The 13,266-nt window shown below is 35.5% G+C and overlaps 4 protein-coding genes across 4 annotated transcripts; 2 read left to right on the forward strand and 2 right to left on the reverse strand.

Moving 5' to 3' along the window:
- Window positions 1–270: 270 nt before the first annotated feature.
- Window positions 271–4,519, reverse strand: rxylt1 (ribitol xylosyltransferase 1). The gene is made up of 6 exons (XM_052531526.1): window positions 4,306–4,519; window positions 3,998–4,165; window positions 3,795–3,897; window positions 2,913–3,227; window positions 2,572–2,742; window positions 271–1,360 (listed from the first exon to the last, which is right to left on the reverse strand). The coding sequence occupies exons 1-6, from the start codon at window positions 4,448–4,450 to the stop codon at window positions 958–960; spliced, it is 1,305 nt and encodes a 434-aa protein (XP_052387486.1). The 5' UTR covers window positions 4,451–4,519; the 3' UTR covers window positions 271–957.
- A 373-nt stretch (window positions 4,520–4,892) lies between these two features.
- LOC127934262 (cytochrome b-c1 complex subunit Rieske, mitochondrial) lies at window positions 4,893–6,622 on the forward strand. The gene is made up of 2 exons (XM_052531527.1): window positions 4,893–5,069; window positions 5,938–6,622. The coding sequence occupies exons 1-2, from the start codon at window positions 4,961–4,963 to the stop codon at window positions 6,546–6,548; spliced, it is 720 nt and encodes a 239-aa protein (XP_052387487.1). The 5' UTR covers window positions 4,893–4,960; the 3' UTR covers window positions 6,549–6,622.
- Window positions 6,623–6,702: 80 nt separating this feature from the next.
- zgc:112052 (protein C19orf12 homolog) lies at window positions 6,703–8,524 on the reverse strand. Its single transcript, XM_052531528.1, has 3 exons — window positions 8,359–8,524; window positions 7,879–8,063; window positions 6,703–7,789 (listed from the first exon to the last, which is right to left on the reverse strand). The coding sequence occupies exons 2-3, from the start codon at window positions 8,036–8,038 to the stop codon at window positions 7,524–7,526; spliced, it is 426 nt and encodes a 141-aa protein (XP_052387488.1). The 5' UTR covers window positions 8,039–8,063; window positions 8,359–8,524; the 3' UTR covers window positions 6,703–7,523.
- Window positions 8,525–8,746: 222 nt separating this feature from the next.
- Window positions 8,747–13,217, forward strand: LOC127934259 (uncharacterized). The gene is made up of 7 exons (XM_052531524.1): window positions 8,747–9,204; window positions 9,443–9,666; window positions 10,312–10,410; window positions 10,637–10,738; window positions 10,887–11,000; window positions 11,467–11,575; window positions 11,667–13,217. The coding sequence occupies exons 1-7, from the start codon at window positions 9,057–9,059 to the stop codon at window positions 12,683–12,685; spliced, it is 1,815 nt and encodes a 604-aa protein (XP_052387484.1). The 5' UTR covers window positions 8,747–9,056; the 3' UTR covers window positions 12,686–13,217.
- The last annotated feature ends 49 nt before the right edge of the window (window positions 13,218–13,266 follow it).

Raw genomic sequence — 13,266 nt, forward strand, 5'->3', positions numbered from 1 at the left:
AATTTGATTTGTAATTCAAATTTACTTGTTCAAAATCATCTGAATATCATTCCCTATCACCAAAACATATATATACAGTATATATTATTGCATAAAAGTCCAAAACTTCTTCTCACAGAAAACAATCTTTTCTGTGAGTACTTGACTGAGTATTGTTGATTCTCTGCATTAATAAAAAATAGTTAAATAGACATTGTTGCTGCATATTTTCATGTCATTATGTATTTTTAGTCTAAATGCTAGATAAATAAAGATCAGGCAGGTTAAATGTAAAATTAAGTTCTTTTAATAACTTACACTGAGCGGAAAGCAAAAAAACACATTCAAGAGAGAAAAATGAAATGTTAACCATGTTAAATATCTGTCTATGTAGCCCAGCTAGGTTATAAACTAAAAAACTAAAACAAAAAACTACTTTTTGCATTATTTTCACTGAAACATCATGACTTTATAAATTAATACTTTACAGTAAAAATGGAGGCTGCATAAGGTAAAACATATTGTATTATAACATACAGTAGCATCTTATATTTCACATGTATAAGATCAACAAGTAAATCACTGTGTCCACATCTAATCAATGAACAGCTCCAAAAATAAAGTGGCAAACTGTTCTTTATGTGAGACTGTATTAAAATGAAAAATAAGAATCATGTTAGAAACTATCACGTCCAAACCTGTATGCTTTTCTTTCTTCCATGAGACACAAAACGAGATATTCTGAAGAACACTTCCTGGTCCCATTGACTAGTATTTATTTATGTATTTATTATAATTTTTTCACAATAAGTCATTGGGTCCTGAAAAAATTGTGTTACCAACATTCTTCAAAATATTGTCTTTTGTGTTACAGAGAAGAAAGCAAGTTTGGAATGAAATGAGGTTGAGTAAAAACGACTAAAACTATGAATTTTCATTTTTGGGTGAACTATCACTTTAAAGTTTTCCAAACTAGTACTAGGTGATTTTGAAAAAGGCATCTTCCAACACCTCTGTGAATTTGTCCTTCATCTGCTGACGAAAGCCACTGTACCACTCCAGCAGTCTCATCCTCCTCTCTGTTTTTTCTTTCTGGTTCATCCCTCTCTCCCTCTCCAGGATGGCAGGCAGCTCCCGCCAGTCCTTGAGGAAGATGAAGGGTGCTCCTGCATCTTTAAGTAGGCGAAGCGGGGACCGGTTACCAACTGCACAGGCCCCTGGAGTCAGGACGTCCTCCACTACGGGCACAGAGCCATAGGCACAGGCTTCATAGATGCGGTAGCACTCTGTGTTCACTCCCACTGGAGAAAGAGTGAGGTCACTTTGTGCTAATGCCATCTGGTACTGTCTAGAGGTGTCTGCCGTCTCTTGAGGAAGCCACCTGATGACACAAAATGCAAGTAGTATTAAAGGTGCTGTATGTAAGTTTTTGACTCTACTAAAGCATAAAAATACAATAATATGTTTGCAGATATTTAAGAAACATGCTAAGTTAACATCCTTGTTTATCTAAATATCTACAGTCAGTTATTCTCCGTTGAAAATGTGTGTTCCGGGCAGAAATGTCTGTCTTTGTTTTGGTTTGTGAAACCCGCCCACTGCCAGTTTACCCAAGTGTATTTTGGCATTCCGGGCTGCCAGTTGGCGGAAAACACATCGCATTTAATTTTATTAATCGTCAAGTGTGCTCGTTCCTGTTGGTGTCACCAATCTGTAAACCTGCGTGTGCGTCAAGTCTGACGAAGAGGGGCCGGGTGAAAAAAAACCCTCTCCAATATTTTGAATTTGGACTGCAATACCTAGTTCAACCACTCGGTGTCAATCCTACATATTGCAACTTAAAAAAAAAAAAAACTTGCGCGATTCAGCAATGTTTGGGCTATTGTTTGTGAAGGATTTATAGGTAAAACAGAAACATTATGAGAGTGTGTATTGGACATAAATATATATATATATGTACACACACATTAGACAACTTACACTACCATTTTTTTTCTTACGTCTTCTATGCTCACCAAGGCTGCGTTATTTTGGTCAAAATACAGCAAAACCAGTAATATTGTGAAATATTATTACTAATGAATATTTAATCATAATATATTTTAAAAAGTAATTTAATCTCGTGATGGCAAAGCTGAATTTTTTAGCACTAAATACAGTCTTCAGTGTCACATGATCCTTTATGCTGATTTGGTGCTCAAGAAATATTTATTATTATTATCTAATGTAAAAAAAAAACAGTTTAATGCAGCTTTTAACATCTGTGGAAACCATGAAAGTTTTAGAATTAGGATTTTTTTTAGGATTTCTGATGAATAGAAAGTTCAAAAGTTCAAAAACACTTATTTGAAACAGAATTTTCTTGTAGCATTATAAATGTCTTTACTGTCACTTTTGATCAATTTAATGCATCCTTGCTGAATTAAAGTACTGAAGAAAAAAAGTTTTTTTTTTACAGCTACCTCAAAATGGAGTAAGCATTTTTATTCTTTTGTATTTAACAGCTTCATACATCGTGCAATTTTGATGTGAATGCAATTTGTTTCAAATCAGACCGACAAAATAAAGGACAGTACTTCCAGAAATTCGTACTTTTCTCTAACATGCATAAGACAATCTTTCTCCATGCCGTTCTGCTGCAGGACGCCCATGAGAGTTTCCCTGGAGGAGTTTTTGTATATAGTCCCGAGAAAGTTGCACAGATATGGTCTAGCAGTTTTCAGCATCTGACCACTAAGTGTGACCACAGGGAAATTCCTGTATCTGCAAAGAAAGAAAAAGAACATTATAAAAAATGTAATCAAATGATTTAATCTCAATTATATTAAAATAACAAAACCAGATACTAATAAAAAAAAATTACAGAAATACCTCTTTCAAGTATAAGAAAATATAAAACAAAAATAAATGTTATTTTAAAAATAGAAACTTACGTGGCAACGCCCAGTGGCCACTGGAAGATGTCTTTATCATTGATCCAAGGACTGTCATACACAAGAAAGAGCAGGTCTACAAACCCACCATGCCTCTTAAGGTAAGGACTGATCCAGTCATTATTGCACTGCTCATTGCCCAAAAGAACCACAGCAACCCGAGAGACAGAGCGCATCTGCACCAGTCCCTGAACATGCTGCAGCCACTGGAGGGAGGATGAGATTTTCTGCTGCTCACGGCCATTCAAAACCAACACCACACTGTCTGTGTCGAGAGAAACATGCCCTTGGACCACTGCTGGCCCCGTGTAGAAACTGAAGACAGATTTCGATAAAAGAGAAATTACAAAATTGTGGGTTCTGGAAATGGAACATAATGTTTTACTTTTAGGAGAAACATCATGTTAATAATCTGTGATGTCCACATTTAATTAAAGCTTAAATTTTTCTATTTTAAAGGATTTATAGGTAAAACAGACACATTATAAGTATGTGTATTGGTTAAAAATTTTTTCTTTTTTAAACATACTTATTTACTGTCGTTACATAATATTAGATACTACAGTATAATTCAGAGACTTTTAAATGTTTTTTTTTTATAAATCTCTTGTGCTCAAGAAGGCTGCAATTATTAAAACAAAATTATTATTTATTATTATTATTATAAAAACAGCTATATTAAGCATTATTACAATACAAAATACATATTTTAAATGAATTCCTTATAAAAATTTATTTTTTTAAATGCATTTTCAGCATTTTCATCTGAATTTTAAAACAGCAGTTATTTGTAATAGAAACCATTGGTATCATTATAACAGTCATCGCTTTTGATCAGTTTAATGTATCCGTGTTGAATTAAAGTGTCAGTTTAAAGCTTACCTGAAATTGATCTTCCCAGACTGAATCTCTCCTTCTCTCCATTGGCTGGATTTGTCTGGTGGGTTGAGAGGCCCTTCTAAAATATGTTCCCACAAATAAAGTCCTAGGCAAATGTGAACAAGGAACATTATTTCATTCACGTTCTCTAATTATGCAACAAGCAATTTAATGATCTCTGGACCCAATAAACATATTCCACTTGCCAATGGCAGCTTTGCCCCAGATCTGAACTTTATATGTTTTTGGCCTGTTCTTAGCAGCATGATCTTGGTATGATCTGAAGGCATCTCTCCGCTTTTGCAGAGATAAGGAGTATGCACGCTCATCCTCTTCCCATGGGTTCCACTCTTCCTCTCCTGCTTTCACATTATCTGGAAACGTATATTATTAAACAAATCTTTTGTTTACACGCGATCATCAATTGATCATTTTATTGCATTTACATTATAACGTACATGTTTATTTTTTTATAAACAAATTAGATGTCGCGGGTTATGATTCATTGTCTTACCTATAATCGCAGAGCCCTTTTTCACTACTCGATGAACGCGAGAAATAACCCTCTTGTTGAAAAATACACTATACGCTGCATACAGCGAAAATATCGCATAAGCCAAAACAATTATGATGGCTATCCTCCGGCGTAAAAATCTCATGTTTAATTTTCAGGTGACCATCCTGTGGATTCCGACCAACGTGCCCATGAGAAGGTTTTGATTTTGAGTCGGATCTTTTTTCATGAATCGATTCACATCTGAACAATTCATTCGCGAACATTTATTTAGCCGAGAACTGAGAAGAATCAGATTCAAGAAATCTGTTCAAATGAACCGATTCTCAGACATGAGTCGAACGTCTCGAAACTACTGTTTACATTTTACAGAAACTGCCTTGCAATGCCTGTTCAAAACTAAAGAAATGATCAGCAATATAAAAATATTTCAAAAAGTACATTGGAAATAACATGAGATACTAATTAAATTATGTATCTTGCTTATCATTTCAATAGGTTAATGGAACGAATTATTTTACCATCTGTTTTACTTTTCCGTTCAGGCAATAGCCGGTCAACTGTGAAGTACCGAAGGAGGAGCTTCCGCTGTACTAGCGCTCTCTTCAAAGGTCGGATTAACCGTACGTAGCCTTTTTAACGGCACAAAAAAAAAATGTCTCGTTTGGGGGCTTTGAACCCTTTCCTGCAGGCTCGTGGTCCTCTGAAAGCATTGCTTCCCAGAGCAGTGAACACAGAAGTGCTGATGAAGCCTGCTGTGTGCGGTAGGTGACCATATAACGAGCTTACCATAAGATGACAGGCAGTTCAAGAATTGATTCTTCAGCAGTAATTCTAGACCAGTATTGGGTGTAATGCATTACCAAGTATTTAATTACTGTAAAAAAAAAATAAAGTAACGGATTACTTTATTTTTCTGCAGTTTAATTACTTCTGATTTAATATTGTATAGACTAAAGAATGATTTATGTAAACGTCTAATGTTAAAATGTATGTTTTTAATGTAACCTTGTCCCTTTTAAAATCGGTCAGTTCAAGAATATTTAATAAATTTTATAATATTTACTTAAAAGAATTCAAACAGCAGTTATATGTCTATCCTTACTGTTCAACTGGCCGAGGTTGATATAGGATTTATAGACTTATATATACAAAAATAGTAAGAAATAAGATTAAATAAGATTTCTATATACATACATATATATATATATATATATATATATATATATATATATATATATATATATATATATACATACATACATACACATATATATATATATATATATATATATATATATATATATATACTTTCTGGTTGTTGTGGTTCTGTTATTGCATACCAGACCTCGTTATAATACAATAATTAATCATATAGAAAGCCATATTATTGATATTATATGGTTATAATACAATGTGTATTAAAATATATAATATATGTATATATATATATATATATATATAATATATATATATATATAATTTTTTTTTTTTTTTTTAAGGGGTCATGACCTGTTATGCTGTTGCATTGTATCTTTTTCTCTATGCAATGAAAGGGAACAGGAGAAAGATATTTTTTGTGTAAACTATCCCTTTTAAGTTTATGCAATGACCGTTCTATATCCTTTTTAGGCCATTTTAGAGCACGTCTCGCTCACACAGACATCAAAATCCCTGACTTCTCGAACTATCGGCGTGCTGAAGTGTTGGATGCTAAAAAGTCCTCTCAGGAGAGCAGCGATGCTAGACGAGCCTTCTCTTATCTGGTGACTGGATCCACTGCTGTGGTGGGTGTCTATGCTGCAAAAACAGTCGTGACCCAATTCGTGTCCTCAATGAGTGCCTCTGCTGATGTCCTGGCCCTGTCCAAAATCGAGATCAAGTTGTCCGACATCCCAGAGGGGAAAAACATGACCTTCAAGTGGAGAGGCAAGCCTCTGTTTGTTCGTCACAGAACAGAGAAGGAGATCGCAGCTGAGCAGAACGTCGATCTGTCAGAGCTCCGGGACCCTGAGCATGACAGAGACCGTGTAACCAACCCCACCTGGGTCATCGTCATTGGTGTCTGTACTCATCTCGGCTGTGTCCCAATTGCAAATGCCGGTGATTATGGTGGGTACTACTGCCCCTGCCACGGGTCACATTACGATGCTTCAGGAAGAATCAGAAAAGGACCCGCACCTCTCAACTTGGAGGTGCCTTTTTATGAGTTTCCTGATGAGGATACTGTAATTGTTGGATAAACAATGGACATTTTCTCTGTATGCTTTTAATGTCTGGCCAAATTGAAATATTAATAAATATATATTTTAAAGCAGCCAACATCCATTTCTGAGGCTTTTGATTAGGCATGCAAATCTTGGTTACAAATGAACACAAGCATTGTATCAGACCAAAAACAATTCAATTAAATATATTTTTTAAATGCATTGATTCAACAATATCATTCACATGTTCTATAATGCACAATCTTCCTAAGTGTTCTGCAAATATGACACGTCATGTCAGGATATTAATGCAAAGAATGTACAGTGCTTGATGCATATGAAAGCTTGTTTCTGCCAGGGAATAAAAAAAAATTATAAAGTAACTGCAACTTTTTATTTCTGTGCTGTGAGGGGAAAAAAAGTCGGAAGTGTGAGTTAAAAAGTATCACAATTCAGACTTTTCTCATAATTGCTAGTTTACATCGAACCAAATCAGACTTTTTTCACTCTGAATTCAGGCAAATCTGTTTTTTTTAGACTTTTCTTCCAGAATTATAGAGATATGAACTCAGAATTGCAAGGGAAAAAGTAAGAATTGTTAAATTAGGTCTCAGTACCTTTATCTCACAATTGCAAGTTTATAGATCATAACTCAAGACTTTTTTTCTGTAGAATTCTCTCACAATTCCTTTTTTTGTTTCTTTTTCTGCCATGTAATAATTCTGACTTTTTTTTTCTCAAAAGTGCAAGGGGAAAAAAAGTCATTACTGTCCGATATAAACTTTATTACCTTTTATGGGTTTTTTTTTTAAGGTTTGTTTTTTTTATCCTGTGGTGGAAACAAGTTTTCATGGATTCAAATGTACCATATAAAGTTAAAAACATTTTACGACAGTAAAAAAGATGCTATGTTCGCCAGGTTCAACTACAGTACTCAATTATCCAATTAAACAACCTGTATGACACATGATTATAAGGTTTGAACTGTTTCACATTAAAAATAAAATGAAGTCAGTCTACATAATGCACTTCAGCTTGAAGTTCCTTTTGTATGTAGCTCAGAAGAGCAGCGGTCACTTGCTGCTGTAGTGTGGCATTTCCCATTACCAGGGCAGTCAGCTGTGCAACATCAGTCCATGTTATTGAGCCTAAAACGGCTACAACATCCTCATAGAGTCTGCGCTGCTGGTCTGGTGTCATTTCCATGATAACCTGGGGTAGAGGTTTAAACTGGCCGCTTGTCATCCAGCATCCAATCAGTCCACCGACAGCCCCACCTTAAAAAGACAAAAGCATAAGTAAGAAAAACATCATTACATATGATACATAAGGTTGACACCTGTAAATAAGGCGTAAATGGACTTGCCCACTGCAATTCCCAGAGGACCCCCAATCAATCCTCCTGCAAAAGCTAAACCACCAGCGGCCGCTGCTCCTTTTCCAGACTGCTTCACCGCTGTTTTTACTTGTTGATTAGCGGAGACTTCGCAACACAGTTTCATTATGTCATCAACTCGCGGTGGCATCTTGCTTGCAAATATTACAGTGTGACTGCAAAGTTAAAACAATTATTTAGTGATTTGTACAAAAACAAAAAAATAAAGTGTGGCTACATCATAAAATATATTCTCCTAAAATATATGAGTGACGTGTATACAGACATCAAATAAAAGAGATAGATAGATAGATAGATAGATAGATAGATAGATAGATAGATAGATAGATAGATAGATAGATAGACAGATAGATAGACAGACAGACAGACAGACAGATAGATAGATAGATAGATAGAACGTATTTACTGTATACGAGGTGTACAAAATTCGAAATACTGTTGTACACTCACCTTCAAAGGCAACTTTTAGATTCTCTATTAACAGTATTAAACCGAGATTATGGTATCAAACATTCGCAGATTTGGTCACCACGCCAAAAAATCTAATCGTCAGAAGTCAGCACATCACGTCAACAAGCGCTATGTCATGGTTTTTTTTGAAGTGTGAAGCTTGAAATATTTTTTTCAAAATAAAGTACCTGATGTTGTTGCGCGCATGTGAGTAAATGTCATGTCCTTAAACCATGTCTCTTTAGCAACCCACTTTAGCCTTAAAGACTGTCAGAAATAAAAATGATCTATGACAATTTTTAAAAGTTAAATATTCAATTAAGAATCGTAAATCTGATCTGTACGTCTAATTTTTATTTAAATGCTGGTTTTTGTAGGTGACCATGGAACTGCGCTCTTATTTTGAAATGCCCTGTCACCGGTGCTTATTTTAAAACATCACCGTCAACAATTTCTATTTTCACACAAAGAATATTTGCGCTGACCTTATGAGCACTTTGTGCAGTCGGACAAGATTTGATTATTTAGTGATGTTTCTAACTTTGATGTTCTATAAGTGAAAGTAAACTCTTCCGTCATTTACTTCCTAAACGTGCCCGGACATGCCTAACAAAATCTGACTTTCAAATGGAGCTCATTATCATCTCAGCAGCCCACATCAGACGCTCAGCGCTGGAAACAGCTGATGTTTGGACATCATGACAGTGCTGCAGACCGAGACTGTTGCTTTGGCTGGAATGAGTGAAAACCTGTGGCTGGAAAAAGCTTGCGCTCACCTTATTCCTGCTTTACCATTATGGATCATTGAATATGCATGGACTAAACGGATGATGGAGGTCTTAGAAGGTGTTTCTTGCAATGTTTTTAATAACACAATCAAATCTTTACATAAGAATTTCTTGCATATATTGCATTGCTTTCAATTAAAATCAGTATAATCTATATAATCAATGCCTTTGCATGTAATTACACAGTAACTATGTTACTTTATTTTCATCATAAATCGACTGCATAGATCTAAGTCTAACTTAAACTAGTTCAAAACGAATGCATGGGAGATCTAAACAACTTTCACTTCTTTTAGTTCTAGGACCTCCGTTGTGGCTAGAAGGTGACTGGCATCTTCTGACCCTTGAAGAGCCGTGCAGAATCCGGGTGGTGGCGGCAGAGGTCTGGAGGATCGTGCAAGCCAGAGACATCAAGCATTTTGAGCGAGTCACTGAGTTTTTGGATGTCACATACACACTTGTGCCAAGACTAGTGACTCCCATCAAACACATGAAGATCATGTTTGGTCTGCAGACTCTGGTGAGACATCGTTTTCTTAGATAAAATGAACTCAACTACGGTAATCAGAAATAACCTTTTCCCATGGATTTTCTTTTATTTTCATTTCAATAATAATATACAAAAATAACAATAATCATAATAATCCACACTCCATCAAAGAACATAGAACGAAAAGGAAAGGGGAAAATATTAACAGGTAAACAAAAGACACCTCAATCTGTAAAAAAAAAAAAAAAAAAAGAGTCCTTCAGAAATTTTTTATTATTTGTATTTATGAGTTTAAGAAATTTGGCAGAAATCTGGACTGGAAAGACAAAGTAATCTAAAAAAAATATATATTCTGATCAAAAAAATATATAGTTAACAATGTGTTCGATGTATGGTTATTGCAAGAAAAATAAAGAAATATCTGTCAGCAAAAAGTTTAAATCACATTTTATAAAAGGAAATAAATAGCAACTTAAATTATCCCAAAGGTAATGTACTTTGTCTGATTGCATTGATAAAATAAATGAAAATAAGTTTCTTCCTTACTTGTATAGAATACACAAGTTTTTTTTAAGTTGGAATGTATTTTAGTTTTTTTTTTATTGTATGAATATTAATTTGTTTTGCATTACATCACTACTTTATGATTCAAGTTTGTTTTATTTTTTATCTTAGGTTATCATGTGGATGTTGTGGAATGACCAGAGCATTGCTAAAATATCTGACAAGATTGCAAAGTTTTTTCCTAACAGCCTCCCAGAGTATCACAAATGTGTAAGTATGATGTTCTTCCACCAGAGGCCACAATAAATTCATAAAAAGCCAAAATAATTTTTCAATGAACTGTATATGATGCAGTTGAAGTGTATTAAGTTAATAGCTGTGTGTGTGTCATTGCTGGATTGTATGGTCTGTGATTTGACACAAATAATGCCTTTATCATATAAAAATAATTTTTTTTAACACTTTCCTTTTTTTCTTAAATCATGCTTCTTTATAGAGCCGCAGGAACATGGATCTGATGCAGAAAAACCGGGAAGATTTCAAGTCCTTTGCTCATGTTCTGGCCAGAGACAGGGATATACGTGAGACTTACATACGGGTTAGTGAAAATGACTTCCCCCATAAAAAATATATATATTGTTTTTTAGTTGTTACAAATTATTTGTTAAATGGTACATTATTTATATAAGCACCAGTCTGCATCAATTCCAGATCTTCAAATCAAATCTGATTATTCGACTTTTCAGGATTTAATGGAAGAGCAATATGGTGAATGCTATGCACAGAAACTGGAGGAGAGACTTTCTCACTATTTGGGAGAGCTAGATAAAGTCCTGCCACAACCTACATATATTGATCAGGTAGCCCTCTGTGTGCTTTTGTATCTAAAGTAACCGCATTTTTATTTTTTTGGTGCTTATTTAGTTGTGCTTTTATTTTTCTAAACAAAAAGACTGGTTAAAAAAAAAATTTGCTGACAGGTGATAAAACATATTCCAGCAACTAAATATAAATAAATATATTAGCTAAATACAGTATCTAGTCAGAGTTCCTGCGGGTCCTTAAAATGTTTTACATTCAGTTTGATCATAAATAAGTCTTCATTAAAACTGGATACACAATAAACTGTATCTGCCATTGTATTCATTGTAAAATAAAGGAAATAATGAAAAAAATATTTAACACATTCAGTATATAGATTTTTACTAGAATCAGCACAATAATATATATATAAGCTTTCCTTAAACACATTATTATCATATAATAAAAATATTTATTTTATTAATGATACATTATTCTATTCTGTTCACATTTGCATGTGTCCAGTTACTGAAGCAGTCCTATTCATATGGGAGGGGAGAGAAGATCCTGAAAAAATTACTTTCAATTAAAAGTGCCTCTCTAGCCTCAGTTCTGAAGAGACTCCTAAATTGCGGTAAGAACCATGATTCTGTCTCCGAATTTGCCATAACAGCTTTGGAATTACAGATGACTTTATTTTCATCTTCATTTTCTCTATTTTACAGCAGTAACAACAAATCTAAGCCTTGACGACAGTCTCACTCCATCACTTTCATGCACTTGTGAGGAACAAAGGGACGCTGAAGTTGTTAAACCATCTCATGGTACCCTCCGTGTATTTTTGAGGTCATCTCAGAACAGCACAAAAGAGGATGGACTCTTTGGTTCTCAGGGCTTGTGGCAAAATAGAAACATGGATACCATTTGTGGGGATGGAGTAATCGTTACATCTACGCAGTTGTCAGATTCTGAAATCAATCTGATTGACTTCAGCCAATCTCTTCTGGCGGAGAAGGACCTGGTTGGGAGGGAGAGACAGGCGAAGACTCAATCTGAACCAGGAGAGAAGGAAAGTGAGAGGGATTTCAAAGAGCGGATGTGCTCTAGGCATGGCAAAACAATGAAGAGCATCCTTCAGGAATGTTCTGAAGAGCCTGATGGAGAAGTCGTACAGGCAGAATGCACTCCCACATCAACCCAGAGCACTCCACCTCTTCTTCTGTACTCACCACAACCTCAAGCATCTCCAAACCAGCACTCACAGTCCTCAAACCCAGATTCATCCTCTACGAACATTTCATTGTCTTACATCCAGCAGGTCAATCTTTCCTCAGTGTCTTCAAAGAATCCAGCTGCTCCTTCACCTTCAGTCTTCCTAGAGTCCTCATCATCTCATTCCACAGCCTCAGAGCAACTTGGAATCGATGCAGGAGAGATTTTAGCTACTGCTGTCTTCACTGAACCAAGCACGACCAATAAACATGATCTGAAACTGTCCTTAGAGAGTCAAAGCTTCCTCATGCAGTCCAAGTGGCTTCAACCTCAAGTGTGTCTTAGTAGACTGAGCAAGGAAGAGTGTGTCAGAGCTATGTATTCATACAGGGCCTGTGACATTTTAGAAGGAGAACAAGAGCATGAAGGTGATCAATACATGTTATTTGATGTAAACACACTGTATTCAGATTCATACTCGGAAGATTTTGAATCAACAGACTCTGATGACCCTGATTACAAGCCCAACTAAGACTAAAACAGAGGACTGCAAGCAGATGTGGTCTTCATCCTGGTTATCGGATGCATAGGTACTCTGACATCTATTTTAGCATTGTACGTTGAATGTTTGAATGCAATAATTTAGGGTTGGGAAAATATGCAGCTTTTTTACATTACTGTTACCTTATCGGTTTACCTCATGGTGGCCAAGATGCTTCAAGCTCTTGATGGTCAACAGGTCAGTCTTTTACCAGTGTCCTCAAAGATTCCAGTTACTCCTTCATCTTCAGTTCTCCAACAGTCCTCCTCATCATCCCAGTCCACAGCCTCAAAGCAACTTGGAATCAATGCAGGACAGATTTTAGCTATCGTTGTCTTCACAGAACCAATGAACACAATCTGAAACTGTCCTTAGAGAGTCAAAGCTTTCTCATGCAGTCCAAGTGGCCCAAACCTTAAAGGGTTAGTTCACCCAAAAATCAAAATTATGCAATTAATGACTCATCTTCATGTCGTTCCAAATCTGTGAGACCTCCATTCATCTTCGGAAAACAGTTTAAGAAATTTTAGATTTAGTCCGAGAGCTCTCAGTCCCTCTATTGAAGCTGTGTG

This window comes from Carassius gibelio, chromosome A18 (assembly GCF_023724105.1).
Source record: "Carassius gibelio isolate Cgi1373 ecotype wild population from Czech Republic chromosome A18, carGib1.2-hapl.c, whole genome shotgun sequence".
Taxonomy (NCBI): Eukaryota; Metazoa; Chordata; class Actinopteri; order Cypriniformes; family Cyprinidae; genus Carassius; species Carassius gibelio.

Coding starts and splice junctions, on each gene's coding strand:
- rxylt1 (XM_052531526.1), bottom strand. CDS start 4,450: ATGAGATTTTTACGCCGGAGGATAGCCATCATAATTGTTTTGGCTTAT. Junction 3,898..3,997: donor CTGGGGCAAAGCTGCCATTG/GCAAGTGGAATA, acceptor ACATTTGCCTAG/GACTTTATTTGTGGGAACAT. Junction 3,228..3,794: donor TCTGGGAAGATCAATTTCAG/GTAAGCTTTAAA, acceptor ATCTGTCTTCAG/TTTCTACACGGGGCCAGCAG.
- LOC127934262 (XM_052531527.1), top strand. CDS start 4,961: ATGTCTCGTTTGGGGGCTTTGAACCCTTTCCTGCAGGCTCGTGGTCCT. Junction 5,070..5,937: donor GATGAAGCCTGCTGTGTGCG/GTAGGTGACCAT, acceptor TATCCTTTTTAG/GCCATTTTAGAGCACGTCTC.
- zgc:112052 (XM_052531528.1), bottom strand. CDS start 8,038: ATGCCACCGCGAGTTGATGACATAATGAAACTGTGTTGCGAAGTCTCC. Junction 7,790..7,878: donor TCCTCTGGGAATTGCAGTGG/GCAAGTCCATTT, acceptor TGTCTTTTTAAG/GTGGGGCTGTCGGTGGACTG.
- LOC127934259 (XM_052531524.1), top strand. CDS start 9,057: ATGACAGTGCTGCAGACCGAGACTGTTGCTTTGGCTGGAATGAGTGAA. Junction 9,205..9,442: donor GATGATGGAGGTCTTAGAAG/GTGTTTCTTGCA, acceptor CACTTCTTTTAG/TTCTAGGACCTCCGTTGTGG. Junction 10,411..10,636: donor TCCCAGAGTATCACAAATGT/GTAAGTATGATG, acceptor GCTTCTTTATAG/AGCCGCAGGAACATGGATCT.